Source organism: Lepidothrix coronata, unplaced genomic scaffold, assembly GCF_001604755.1.
Source record: "Lepidothrix coronata isolate B3197 unplaced genomic scaffold, Lepidothrix_coronata-1.0 Scaffold121, whole genome shotgun sequence".
Taxonomy (NCBI): domain Eukaryota; kingdom Metazoa; phylum Chordata; class Aves; order Passeriformes; family Pipridae; genus Lepidothrix; species Lepidothrix coronata.
In genome coordinates, this window is record NW_016690301.1 from 1248041 (window position 1) to 1263160 (window position 15120).

Genomic DNA, 15120 nt, shown 5'->3' on the forward strand with positions numbered 1-15120 from the left:
ATGGGACTGCTGAGTGGTGTGAATGGAAATCCTTTGCTCTTTTGGTAGCTGAAATAAAAAATAATGATCATGTATCTTTAATGGTGTTAGAATTGAAACCAGCCTAGTGTTTTACTCACAGACCCTGGTGTTTGTTGTTTTGTTTTGCTTTGGTTTTTCCCCAGTCTAATTGAACAAATACTTGTTTTCTGTTTCTGCTGTAAATTCTAGCTGTTTGTATAGGCACAGAGCTCCTGTCCATAGGAAGCTGGCTGTGTGGTGCAGGGAGCTGCTGCTGCTGGAGTGAAGCAGTTTGAATCACTAATACAGGAGGGATTCTTACTTGCTGCCTAATGCACTGAGTTCACAAACAGTCTTGTGTGTCTCCTGTTATTCTTTGTTATTAAAAAGGCAGAACTAGTGTTGTTCAGAATCAATGATATCTGTCCTCCATGAAACCTTCTGGCAGTACCATGGGAGAGGTCACTTTACGTGGCTTTAGTTATGCCACTGACTAAATACTCAAATATGCACTTTTAAATCCTGCTCTTTTTTGGACAGGAGGCTCTGTTTCTGGGAAGTATGAGAGGTCTAAGGTGTGTAAAAAGCTCTTTAATTCTGAGGTACCTGGAGTTCTCATGCCAGTACCCAAGGACCACCTTCCATGGCCACAGAGCTCACAGATCTGGCCCCTCTGGGAGCTCACAGTCACAGTTTCCACCACTGCTGGTGCAGAACCTGCTTTTGAAGAGCAACACGAGCATATCACTGACAATGGCATCAAGAAAAAGATTTCTCTTCTCTCCTTTACTGTTTGCCTTTTTAATTTTAATAATTCATACAAGTTTTCATGCAAGTTAGAATTGAGTGAGGTAATTTGGACAACTGAGTAAATTGGTAATGGTATATGGATCATTTTACTTAGGTCATTGTGTGCCTTGATATTGACCTAAAATTACAATCTGATGGCTCTTAATGTATATGAAAAGCTTTGTCAGATATCTTTTCAGTTCTGTTTGCTAGTAAATTAGGTTACAACTGTTCATAGTTTATCGATTTCAGTTCAGGATAATAAACCATTTATAGCATTTGTTTCAGTTTCCTTCCTGCTCTAAGAGGTACAGAGATAGGAGACTCTTTTTTCCCACTGCCTGTAAGGCAGAATGACCTACTGCAGCCAAGGGAGGCTGTAAATAGCAGAGCTGCTCTGCACTTTGCTCTTCTCTGCCTCAGTAACTTCATTTATTAGAATAGGGGATTGCAGTGCTTTTCTTTGAGATGGGGAGAAACTCTTTAAAGGGTGGAGCATCAGTAAAATCAGTGGTGGAAGGGGCAGTAGGATGTTACTTAGAGCAGCCTTTGTCCAGGATGAGGTGCATCTAGAGCCGCATGTGTGTGTCTGGGGGATAAGTTCATGAACTTGAAAATTCTGGACCTGTCATCATGAGCAGGAGCTCATCTGAGACATAACTGCAAAAAAGAGAGGTTACAAAGGAGATGATTTATTAGGACACTTTACTGACTCTGCACATCTGAAGAACTACCAGCACTAGTTCATGTAATGGGTTTAAGTATTCCTTCCTTCACAGTTTCTGCTGGGCTACTGTTCTGTCTCTATACCCAGCCCTAGTAGCTTGTGTTCTCCACACACAGAGAATGGCCCCTGCTTTGAATTAAATACAGCAGAAAGGAGACATTAACTGCCCCCTCCAGCCCAGTATATTGGCTAAAATCAACAAGCCTTTTGCAGTTTAGCAGATGGGATTGCACAGAAAGATAAACCACCACTGACTTCGGTGGGGTTGTGGGTTCATGTACCATATTCAGCAGTGGCAATAGAAATGGAAGGATTTGATTGGTAAATCACTGTAACAGCTTTAGCTATAATTTTTTTTTATTCTGTTTTACTAGTGTATAGTTTTTCAGACAGAATAATGTACCATATATCTGAGTATCACACGTGCAGAGCTCAAGTTGGTCACTGGCCACATCTCTACAGGATAGGCCCAGGTGAATACCATGTTTGCTGGGCTGCCAAACAAGAGACAAAATCTTCAGTGGAAAAAGAATAGCTTTGTATTGATTTACATGACATGGGAATGTGGCTCTGACTGGTGGAGAGGTGGGTGTTAGAGGTTACAGTTCCTTCTCATGTGTTGTTTTCTTTAGAGTCATTATAACATATGGCAGAGTTGTTTTCTTTTGGCTTTGTTTTCACATTTTTAAGGGACTATTTCAAAGTCAACACTGCCAAATGACATGTTTGGAAACTCCTGAGCTTGCAGTAGTGTCTTGGGAATTGTGATAGAGCTTGTGCTTCTTACTTTTGTTAAATTGTGCTTTTTAGTTCCTGTAGAATTTCTTCACTCTAGAACTGTATTTCAGGCATTTGCTGTTCCCTCAGTGGTCTGTACTGTGAAACTGAAGAAGCAACAAAGCCCATCCATTTTTCTCTGGCTTTCCATTTCTGTGTTGTCAGTGTGGCTGTAGCAGGGACCCCACAGCAGAGATGTTTGCTGGCCCTCTGCAGGCTGCACATGTCTGCAGGCAGAATGCAGCCTCTGCCTTATTGTGCCATTCAAACTTTGAACTCAACTTTAAACCTGCAAGCTTAGATGATTTTTTTATTTTATAAAGCTCTGACTTTTTAAGCCTCTGTGCTCAGCTTACAGAGCTTGCATCATGTGTTCACTTTACAGGCTTGTTTCTGAAATAAATAGTTGTGTTGGCTTTTTTTTTTTTTTAAAAACTTTTTTACTACTATGGATCTTTTCCTAAATTAAGACTATCATAGTCACAGGCCATTAATGCTGGAAAAGGCCTCTGGAGCTCACCTAATCCAAGCTTCAATGCTAAACTGAGACTAGGTTGCTAAGGGCTTTGTGTAGTTGAGTCTTGAATATGAGCAAAATCCCCCAGCCCCTGCAGCATCCTCTCCAGTGCCTATTTGTTCCCATAGTGGTTTTTTTACCCACTTCTGTTCAGAACTTCCAGTACTTCAGTTGGCACTGGTGGTTTCTCACTCCCCTTGGGTTCCCCTCAGTAAAGCCCCTGGCTCCTTCTTCATAGCCTCTTAGGAACAGCCAGGCCACTGCTGGCCATCCCTGCACAGGTTAAGCAAGCCCAGTTCCTTCATCTTTCCACATGGATCACATGCTCCAGTCCTTTGAGACACTGGCATCCTTCCCTGGACTTGCTCCAATTTGTGAACATCTTTCTTGTTTTGTGGGAGGAGAACTCGATGCAATATTGTTGCCATCTGTAAAGTTCTGCTAAAAAGAATGATATTAAAAAATCATTTACCCAGGTGGGTAATACAGCATTGGAACAAAGAGGGCATTTTAAGGCTTATGTTTAACTTTTAACAAGTTGGTTATAACTGCAGAGAATTCTAGTTTCAGAATGTAATTTCTGTTAAACTGAGTTATTAATTTTGTTTTTGTACATAATGTCTAATCCTTAGAAAAAGAATCAACTAAGTTTTGGACCTCCAGTTAATTTTCTGTTTTGAAAAACAGAGCTATAAACTTTATCAATTCCAATACCTTTGGAGAATAAGCAATTTTAAAACACTATGCATTCCATATACTGTGAATGTAGATCAGGATGCCTGTATAGCTGTACAGATACAATAAATACTTAGTTCAAATCAAGTGTCTTCATTGAAGTGATAAATTTTATTTTGCAAGATTCAGCGATATAGCTAAATGTGGTGGGTGAAACAACATTTGGTTTAAATTTGCTTAAAATATTACTTGCCAGGTTCCCTTAGGTTTGATCTCTCTCCTTTCACAGGGTGCTGATGCTTTTGCCTGGGAAGTTTGACCATGGCAGTTGAAGAATGTAGGGATCTCTGTGCTGGATGCACGGCAATCCAGGCACCAGATGGCAAAATTGTGGGGGCTGGCTTTAGTGCAGGGAGCTTAGTCTCGAGAAGAAATCAGACACTGCAGCTTGGTTATTGTTCAGTCTGTGAAAGGGCAATGGAAAGGAAGGACAAAACGGATTTTGTAAAGATTCCTTGAAGTTTTAAGAGCATTTTTTAACTTGTTACTTCCTTGTGACTCTTGCTTTGTGGAACTGCCACACAGTGGGTGGGAGATGGTTGCTTGGATTTCTTGTGCAGTAGCTCATCTGAGAGCATCCCCACGTGAGCTCCCGTGCTCTGTGCTGGTACAGCTTAAGCCCTTGCTGCCTCCAGGTGCCTTCAGGGACCTCCTGCTGGCTGTTGGATGAAGCTCCTGTGCAGGGCTGGGAAGTGTGGCAGCTGAGGAGCCAGGATGGGCTTCTCCCTGACAACTCAGCACGTGAGCAGTGACTGCTGACAGTGTGACACAGAAGAAAGCTCTTATCCACCAGCAAATGCCAGGCTTTCTTTGGAGACACAGCTAGAGGATAGTAAGCAAAATGATGGTCCTATCCAAGAATTCTGCAGAAGGAAGTTGCAGGGTGAGAGTAAACAATAGATGACATGTGCTGTCCTAAATGATGAGGTAGATAACATGTCTGCTGAAGCATGTGGCCTTCTCCTTCGTGATTTGGAGATGGAACAGAGGATGTAGTAATGTCTGCATAGTGGCTGTACAATATTATGAGGTATTTGCTGCTTTTTGTGATCTTGGACCGGTTGATTTCCTAGGAGTTTATTTTTCTTAATTATTCAAAAGTTTACCTTTAATGAAGGGAACTCTCTCTGTCCTCTTTTGCTGTGATAACAGGCAAGCAAACTTTGCACTGCAGGTTTGGGTGGACCAGCTTTCCGGGTGACAGGTTTTGTCTCTGCCAACACCTTACTGTGTGGACACTGTAAATTCACTTCAGAGATTTTGAGTTACAGTTGGTCATTTTTTAAAAATACTTGTATTCATTTTAGCCATCATTGCAAGGTTTAATTACTATCCATAAAGCAATTTGTTTTCCTTTATTGGAAGAGGGAACAACACTTGTTAGTTGAGAAACTTATTGTGCAGCCTTCTTACTTTATTATGCAAAGTTTCATTGCTGGCTGAGGCAATCTGGGATTTAAAATGCTTCAGAAAATACTTGTATGGAAGATATAATGTCATCCATTTTCTGTGCCTTATCATGATGTTCCGTTGTCTTCCATTCCTATTTCTTTTTTTCTTTTAACATTTTCTTAGCTTACCTCGAACCTTTAAAACAAACAATCACTTTAGGAAGCTGTTATGTCTGATAAAATCTGTGTGTTTACAAAGGCAAAGAACTCCCAAGGAGTAAGGCTACCAGTTTACACAAACAAAAAGACTGTTTTCCTTTTTTCTTTTTTTTTTTTCCCTTTTTTTTTCTTTAATATGGGGGGAGTATCAGGCCTCTATCTGAGTGGATTATTTACTTGTGTAATTGGAAATAGCTTTATTGGCATTCTGCTGTTAGGCATTTTAAAATATTGTTGAATTTTATTATCCTAAGTTTATATAGCCTTAAAAATAGTCTCTAGTAAAGCCTTCTTCAAAGGATATTTTCGTAGGTTGACACTGCTAGCAGGGAGAAAGCATATTAAAGTATCTTGCTAATGAGCATATGAAAATTGTTAGTATCAGATTGAAGTAGGAGAGGTTCCATGGAAGCTTTAAAGAAAGAAAGGGAGCGTTTCTTGGACAGAATGAGAGAGAATGATGTAAGTGTAGAGTCAAAAGCAGGTGGTGTTCTCAACTGAAGTGATAAGTAAAGTACCTAAACTCATAACTGCTTGCATGATTACTACATTTGATGAGTTCTGAGAATAGTCTTGGAGAGGTTTGAAAATAGCTAAAAAACTTCTTCAGCAATGTGATCATCTTGTAGTAGCATCCTCTGAGGAGATGGGCACGGGAGCTTTGCTGGATCTCAGATTCTGGAAAAGTTCCCCCTTAACCGTATGTTCATCTGTTAAGAGTAAACAAGAAATGAAAGGTGCATTCCAAAGGGGTTTCTTTTGGCTGATCTTTCTCCCACAGTGGTACAGCTTTTGCTGTTGCCAGCAGGAATGAAGGTGCCCAACGGGTGTAGAATTACAGAATGTTTTAACATAAGGAAGTGGAAAAGAATTAGGAAGGAACTGTCTTCAAATTCTTGACACTGAACCTGTTTGGGTGCAAAGAGAAGTACAGTTACATTTCTCCAACTTGATAGCACAGTCCTCCATCAAACCCCTGGAGTCGGATGTGGAAGCACCATGCCCAGGAGCTCCCAGGGACAGCTGATGGATTAGCCTGGGTCTAGAAAAAGGCTTGTGGAAATGAGCAGCATTCAAATCCATAACTGAAACTATGGGCATAAATAAGGTTTTTAAGAAAATGGAAAGACAAAGCAACCTGACAAGAGGACAGAACACTGGAAAATTCTGGCAAATAATTAAATGAACCAAGTGTTGGTGAAAGCAAAAGAGGGGGAATGGCTGGAGCACAATTTGTGCTCCAACCAGCTTGATGTCTTGGCTCCATTGCTAGTAAGGTTAAAAATCCCATTAGCTTAATTAAAGACAGCATTCTACCCCAGGATTAGAATCAAAAAAGTGCATCACCAATGGACAATTAAATAAAGCAAGTTGTCACTCCTTGTATGGGCATTTAGAGCTATCTCATTTCCCTAAATGTTGATCAGTTTGATCAAGGACTTAATCAAAAATTATTTAGACGATTATTCCCTGTTTCAAAAGTATTCTCCAGTGATAGGAAACTATTATACAAAATCGTTAAAGCATTCTTAACTGCATTGTCTTAATTATACAGTGATAAATTATTCTACCTTTCTTCATTAACAACATTTTAGCAGTAGATAATATTATTGTTTATTCCTTCTAGGCAGTAGAAGACTAATAGTGTTCTCTAGGCAATTATTTCTAGCAAACTTAGTCTTTTGAAGTGACTGGTTCATATTTGATCTTTAAATCCATTTTGTGAACTTGTTCAGCTATACTGATTTTAAGTATTTATATTAATAGAGACCTTGGCTTGTTGTATTGTTCTGTGGTGACTTTTTGTTTTGGTTTTTTTGTTTGCTTTTTTTGTTTTAATCTGACTGCATAGAATAATAGGAGCATGCAGATAACAATTCTTCTGAGAGCAGGAAACTGAGAACTGGAACTTGAGGTTTCCAGTGTGCAGCAGACTTACTGTGTGACCTCAGGTGAGACTCTTACCCTTCTGGTGTTTGACCTTTTGGGTAGAATAAGGATAGTACAGATTTAGCTCTCATTGCTCATTAGGAGTGGAAATATGTTATCCCTGGGTAAAAGTTTTTGTTTGTTGGTTTGTTTGTTTGTTGTTTTGTGGTTTTTGTTTGGGTTTTTTGTTTGTTTGTTTGGGGGGGGTGTGTTTTTTTGAGATTTTTTGGTGTGGGGGAATGTTTTTTGAATGGTGGGAATCTCAGTGCCTCATTCCAAAAAGAAGGAAGAACACTCTCCAGCAGGGAAAACTGGAAAACTTCACATGCTTGAAAAACAGCAGAATACACGAAGATTCTTTTCTTTACTTGGCCTTCAACTTCTTTTACTGTTTTGCCTCTGTGTATCTAGGTAGAAAAGATGTCATTTCAGCATCAGTTGTATAACTAGTAACATTCTGCTTAGTGCTGCTTTGCAGGGTTTTTAAGCCCTTCTCTGAAAAAGGAGCATTTCCAAAGCATGGCCACCTTTCTGAGTCACTGTGACACAATCTGCTCCTAATGGCTGGTGTAGCCTCTGGGATGGGAATCAGCATGATAGCTGATGCTCTCTTTTGATGATCAGCTACTGATTTGTGGATGATCCAAATAATATTTCAGTGAATTTAACATAACTTTTCAAGAAAAATCAAGTAAATTTACGATGTGGGCTGTCGAAGCACTACATTGGTTTTGCATAATGGAGGCTTAAATGCCAGTAATTTTCTTCCTGCTCTGGAACCTTTCCCATGTGTTTGTGAAGTTTGCTGTTTCTCATGCTCTCAGAGCGGGGAAAACCACTCAGTTGGTAGCAGATGAACATGAAGACTTGGTTGGTTCATGGCCCAGCACACAGGGGAAAAATAAGGGGTTAATCCTTAGCAGCCAGTGAATGATGTGAGACTGACTCTTAGAAAACTCTCTTGTAGCTCCTGGGCTTTTCATCAGTTCTTGATGGCATGTTATTTTCTTAATGGGATGTTATTTTCATAATAGATTTAAACAGTTGTGGGATTTGTAAGTTCCTGGAGTACAGAAATCTCAGAAGATAGTCTGGAAATAAAAATATGTATGTTTAAATAGATGAAAATACATATATGAGATAAAGATTTGGCACAGTGCTTGATTTTATTGTTGTGTGTACCATTTTGATTGTCCTTAGTCTGCTAATACTTCTTGTAGCTTTTATTTATTAATAGGAAAAAAAAATTAAAAAGCAGGGGTTCTCTGAAGTAAAGCCCAACACAGAATGCCTATAAGCACTGTATGTCTTCTATTACTTAACCTGAATCATTTATCACAACTGTTCTGAAATAGCTATTTCCCGTGTCATAATTAACACATCTAGTTTTTAACACATATGTAGAGTGGCACCCTAAATGGAAAATTCAGTATTTGGAGAGGAAAAAAAATAAGGACACGACAAATCAGACTAACAATTTATCAGTGAAAAATGAGGTTGCATGATTACCCCCAACAGACTGTCTAAATATACTTTGACTTTGGTGCAAATCAAAACCAGTGTATTTGTCATCAACATTATTCCATCTAACAAAGTGTACATACTGTAGTAGTATCTGTCTTTAAAATCGCATTTTATTTATTGCCTTTTTTAAAAAAAAGGCAGAGGGGATGCGGAAATAGAGACGTACTTTTTCACTAATATTAAAATCATCAAAACCCACAGGATTTAAATAACTGTTTTAATTTTTACCTGAAAATTTGTACTGCACCAAAGCTGAATGAATGCATTTTCTCATTTCAGAAACAGTCTTTGCATAAAATAATTAACAGCGTTTGAATCTCTGAATCACAAGCTTTTCTCGATTGCTGCTCCTGAAAAGGAGTACAGGCTTTTAAGAGACCTTTTTTTTTTTTAATGAACAGGTTGGTACATGATGTACTACTTGTTTTAAATAAAAAAAAAAAAAAAGGAGGGAAAAAAGGCTGTTTCCAATACCCTGTGCACTATTGTAATGTTTGGCTCTAGCTGTGCCAGGTGATTTTGGGGCACAGCAAAGGGCTTTGTTTTCCCTTGAGCTTCCAAGGGATTCCTGCCCTCTGCCTGCTGTGAGTGGCAGTTCTAATGGCCATGTGCACTGTAATCGAGTGAGGATCATTAGAGAAGGCAGGAAACAAGCACATGACTTAAGTTAGATAAGTGTACGAACCAACTTTAAATTTAGTTTTGGCATAAGCTTCGCCAAGCCATTAAAATTCATTTTGGGCCCTCCCTCCCTCCTTGCCTCCTGTTGATTTGACTGTGCTAATAGAAGATGTGATCAAGATTTTAAAACCCCTAAAGAAAAAAAACAGGTTTTCACTTCTCAGCTCCTCTCTCTTTTCCTCCCCCCCACCTCTCTTCTCCCTGTAGGTCATAGTGTTTTCATGCTCTTGGACTACCCCTCTTATGCTGCCATTACCACTGCTGTAGTTGTGTCCAGGGAAATGGTCTTCATATAAGCACAATAAATGTAATATTGGGTGAATACTGAGTTGGAAGTGTATTAGACTCGTGTAGTAGCAGCACACAGGATCTCAGTACGTCAGCAGCAAATACAGCACGTGCCATTTATTGCTGTAGGTTGACTGTTAGTGGAAGGCCCAGATCAGCTGAGATTACACTCCTGTGAAGCTTGACCAACTCTGTAGCAGGCCATTATAAATCAGCAATAAGTATTTTCTGAGTAAATACCTCACTCACAGGTGGAGCTCTTATTAGTGCTTCTGAGATAATGAAACCAAAGATAGATGAGAAAAACAGTTGAAGTCAGTTCTTAGTGGTTGTACTGCTCTGTGCTGTAAATGGGTCAGAATGAGCAGTATTAGTTAAATCCTTTGAAACAAAAGAAATTATTAAACCAGTTCCTATTTAGGTCAATTACTCAAAATAAACCGTTCCTAGAGAGCCCTTGAGACAAGCAACTCCAAGAGTATCAGGAGTTCTGAACTCCAATTGAATCTCACCGTTACTCTCTCTCAACCAAAGCTATCACACCTTACCTTTCCAGGAATACATTACATAAAGATTTCACTAGCTAACAGGGAAGGGGGTTAGAATTGACTTGAATCAGTATTTCATCTGTAAAAGATAAGTATGAAAAAGAAAGCGAAACAGATTTTCTAGGAGTGTGTTACAACTTCACTTCATCGTATTTTAAGCAGTGTATGGTGATACTGTTGTCTGAATTTTCAGAATGGTTATTGGATGATGCTGTGGGAACTGCTTTTTGCCTGACTGCTTTGAGTTCATAGAAATCCCCAAAGCCCAGGTGAAGAGGAGAGAAGGATGAGAATATTTTGTTGCATTTAGGGAGATGTATTTAGTCTCAGATGCTTGGGAGTTGTCCTCAAATAATAAAAAATTAAAAAAAAAATGTGCTGTAATAAATATGTATACATAATTGAATAAAAATATAATTTTTTAAAATTTATTTACAGTGTTTTTAAGAATCCCCTAAAATTTAGTAAAGTTCAAGAAATTTTTAATGGTCTGGCATTATAAAAATCAAATTATTCATCAAATTATTATGAGGCCTGCTTCTTGTAACAAGATTTTCCCTAAGAAAAGTCAAAGTAAACCTCTTGGGGCATATTTATCATATTTTTACATTTATTTTCTTGTGTTAACCTGTTAGACTTGGTATGGTAGAAACAGTGCAGACATTGCATCTCACATTCTGCACATGTGGGTGACTGAGGAATATTTCCTGGCATGATCAGCAGTAGAGCGTTGTCTTAGCATTTCTGTTTATTTTGGTATTTGTAGAGTAATTGCAAAAAACTCTACAAAAGAATATTTATTGAGGGAACAATTTCAAAAACTCTTGTCCACCTGAGAAGATGCTTTAATGAGCTCATATCCTGGAAATACTCAGAAGTTTTATCTTGGTCATAGTAAATCCTTCTTTTGACTCTAGTAACGAGGAATTAAATGTTCCTTCAGAGACACAAAACCAAAAAGCTGTTTGTTTGCTGAACTCACAGACAATATGGAATTCATATGGAATAACAGGCTTTTGTGTTCAATAATAGCATGAAGACATCCAGAGAGTCATTGGCAGATTTTGCTCAGTGCTGTAATATATTTATTTGTTTCTGCGTTCATAATTGTAATAAATTGATATCTGAATTTGATGAGGGACTATTGAACTGGGATCAAAGAGCCAGGCATTGTTAATCTAAATGAAAGCAAGTGTTTGTGCCACCGGTGTTAATGTGCTTTACAGTTAATGTGCTTTACAGTTTAATAAATATTACAGGACCAAATTACAGCTTAATAAATATTACAGAACAATCCAGATATAGAGTAGTCAGTTTAGCCAGTAGATGTTCAGAGAGGTGAGCAACAGGAATGTGCATTGACTGTTCCTTTCTCTTTAATCTGAAATTATAAAACTAACCCTGTCAGTTTTAAGTGCTGAATGTCTCTGATTTTGTTTTGGCTTTTCTGTGCGTTGTGTTTTGTGACTTTTTTTCCCCTCCGAAACGTTAAAAATAAGTGAAAAAGGAGGAAAAAAGTAAGCATGTTTACACTTCTTATCGCTCCCAGATTGCAGAGTACCTGTGGGTGGCTTAAAGCAGCTGTTTCTCGTGGTTACTTAACTTTCTTCTTTAAAACAGAGAAAGAAAGAAAAAAAAAACCAAAACCAAACCCCAAAACCACAAGAAGTCTAAATGTCAGAATCTAAAGGAAACCAAGAAACCTTTTCTCTAGGTCACCAGCTCCTCTGGCCAAGCACATTTATTCTCTCTGAGGGCCCTAATCTGTTCCAGCCAACAAGCAGTGATTTAGCCAATACTTATGCCCTTGTTCTGACCTCTTCTGCTGCAGGTGCAAACAACTACCACAATGAAAGGCAGGCTGCCTCCCACAATTTTATCACTTTTGGCTGGTGTTTGCTCCTTTGGTGGCAGAGCTGGCAGAAGAAGATGCTGAAGAGCTTTGAGGGTTTAAGTAAAGCTGCTGTCCTGGGTGGAGCTGGTGTGCAGGACCTTGACCCGTTCTATTGGGTGGGCTTGTGAGTGGCAACCTGGCCTGGGAGGGGACAGGGACAAGGTGAAGGTCTTCAACTATCCCAGCTAAATTTGCCAAAACCATTTCTTCACCTCCTTAGCCACATGTGGAAAAGCAAGAGGTTGTGTTCCAGTTGTTACTTGTTAGCAAATCTGAGTACTTTTTACGTGGGAAGATTTCATTTCCAGCAAAAAGTTTTGTCATGAGGATTTCAGGACTTGCACAGACCTGGGCATAGTATGCCATGAGAGAAAGACATACATACTAATACCAACTCAAAATAATTAGTACCCCAGTGGTTAGGGTGCTTGTGCTTACTGTATTTCTTGCTTTCTACAGTATCTTTCATTTTGAAGTTTATGCATGCTAACTATGAATATATTAAAGTCTATATCGACAGTAAGGGTGGCCTAATTAAGTAGAGTGTAAGAAGACTGTAAGAAACTATCTCTCTTTCTGGTCCAGTGAGCAAGAAGAGATTTAGACAATTTTCAAGAGCTCCAACTGCTGAGATGGATAAACTGGTCATCTTGAGGGGTTGTGAAGAAACACATCCAGTCATGTTCTGTGGTGCACAAGAGCAGCCAATTCCCAAAGTGTGCTCAGAGAATCATAACTATGCAGAAATGTCAAGGCTGGAAAGGACCTCTGGAGATCCCCAGCCCAACCTTTTGTTGAGAGCAGGGCCTTGAATTATGTTAACCAGGAGCAATAAAATTAGTTGCTGCTGCTTGTGAACACGTTAAGGGATAACGTACAGCTTTGTAATGCATTAAGGATGAATAGGAATAATCTCCTCTTTGCAACTCTACAGCATGCTTCAGTCTTAATTGCAAGCCCTCCTGCAGGAAGAAGGGAAATAATTAAGGCTGGTTTGAGTCTGCTTTTCTTTGTACTGTTGCATAACAGGAACAAATATAATTCTGTCAGTTGTGTTGTTACCAGGGCTCATTCAAAAATCAAAAGATGACAGTGGTTTTGTTTTATCGTTATTTTTTAAACTCTTCAATGGGATGATAATTTAGATAGAATGCAATTCTCTTAAAGCATTTCATTTTTTTTTTCCCCACCCATTCAGGTCAATTATTTCAATTTCTAAGGATGTATCATGTGGATCTTCCCTTTCTTCTCTGTCTGTGCTGCGTTGTCCTTCAAGGATAAGTCAGGGAGAGTAGAATGAACCAAAATGTGGCAGCAGCATTGCTCACTTTTGTTATCCTTTCATGCTTTTAGGTGACAGTGACTGACCCCAAATAAAAGAGTGGCTTTCCTGACTCAGAATAATGGATATAAAAGACAGAAGACACCGTTCCCTGACGCGGGGCCGGTGTGGGAAGGAGTGTCGCTACACGAGCTCTTCCCTGGACAGTGAGGACTGCAGAGTCCCAACCCAGAAGTCCTACAGCTCAAGCGAGACACTCAAGGCCTATGATCATGACACCAGGATGCACTATGGAAATCGAGTTTCTGACCTGGTTCACAGGGAGTCGGATGAGTTTCCAAGGCAAGGTATGTTTAAAGGCAGAGCTGGTTTCTTTGGGTAAAGAGTCTCTGGTCCTTGTTAAAATATACCAGTGTTACAAGGAGTTGGAGTGAAAGAACTGTAGGAGAATGGATGCTATTTTACCATTATTTCAAGTGTTTTGTGTTAAATTAGAAAGTTCTTTCTTTTCTTGTAAATTAGGCAAACCAAGATTTGCTGGTCTAAACTGCTGACAGACACAAGTGCTAGTGACCCTTAACCAGATGGTGTCTTTGGCATGGATCTTGGGGTCAGCCAATATGCTAACTTTCTATTCTGTTTCCTAGGTTAATTTTGGGATACTAGTGGCATTTTCACCTAAATTTGTCTGTCTTTAACACCTTACCTGTACTGAAAAGATTAATAATACCCTGTTATGGTAAAAACCCATAGGACCAACATGCATTCATTATTACCCAGCTGCCTTGGAATTCCATTCCTATGCCTAACTACTGTGGGAATGGGAATGCTGGTTCCTCTGACTTCATTTTGTCACTGCTTACCATCCACCTCATAAAAACTGAAAGGAGGAAACCCATCTAATTACTTCTGGAATTGGCTGCAATATGTTATTGCAGCATCGAGTCCCTAGAACTAATATTTGAAATTACCTGCCTGTGTGAACTTGTAAGCAAGGGGAAATAATCTCTTCTTTTAGAAAATGGTCGTTGCTTTAAACACCTGTTATGTCAATAGATTAATGAATAAGAAATTTAAACGTTTTTTAGTTGAAAAACCTGTGAACGTGCCTTTGCACTGTACATGCACATAGTTTTACTCTCAGGTATTTGCTTCTCTCAGTAAATTGTAAAGCTCTGTGTTGAAACTATTAGTGAACATGGCTTCATAGGAACGGTGTTTAACCATCTGGTTAACTCAAACAAATGGCTTGATTAAATTGGTACTCAGTCAACAATTAGTAATGGCTTTTAAATTTAAAGGACTTGGTTTACTTTCAGTTGAAGAATCAGATATGGTTTGTATACGGTAAGGTGTAGGCAAATTTGAGGCATAAATGTATAGCTTTTGTGCCCCTCTCAATGGAAGGTAAACTATCTAGTACATATTTAATTGTAGAAACTCTACTGATTTGTATATATGCCTGTTAATGGTGTGTGATAGTTCTCTGCTACACATTTCTAATGTTGTGACCCGGGGAACTTTAGGTTATCACACTTGTTTGTGGAAATCTTTCAGTGGAAGCTCATTTCTTGTACTTGATATCATGTTGTTGAAAGCGTTCTGCCAGCAGTCAGTGTCTGTCCTCACCTTTAGATCAAACTATCTAATAATTAGTATTGATAATTAAACCCTCGTCTAATCCCTTGTTTCTCTCCCATTTGTGTACAGGCATTTGGGAGTGTTTGCACTGTGCTTGGTCTATCAAACACCCAGTTCTATTTTCAGAGGTAATCTCTGTTCCTGTAGGGTCTTTCTTTGCTCATAGGTGTTTACCTAA

The 15120-nt window shown here is 39.0% G+C and overlaps 1 protein-coding gene across 6 annotated transcripts in view; it reads left to right on the forward strand.

Annotated features, from left to right (window-relative positions):
* TENM2 (teneurin transmembrane protein 2) overlaps positions 1-15120 on the forward strand; it is a 900957-nt gene that overhangs the window by 397780 nt on the left and 488057 nt on the right. For all 6 annotated transcript variants that reach the window (XM_017825633.1, XM_017825634.1, XM_017825631.1 and 3 more), the window contains one exon: positions 13373-13648. In XM_017825633.1, coding sequence (XP_017681122.1) covers positions 13423-13648 — 226 coding nt within the window. In that variant the 5' untranslated portion in view covers positions 13373-13422. The remainder of the gene's footprint in view (positions 1-13372; positions 13649-15120) is intronic.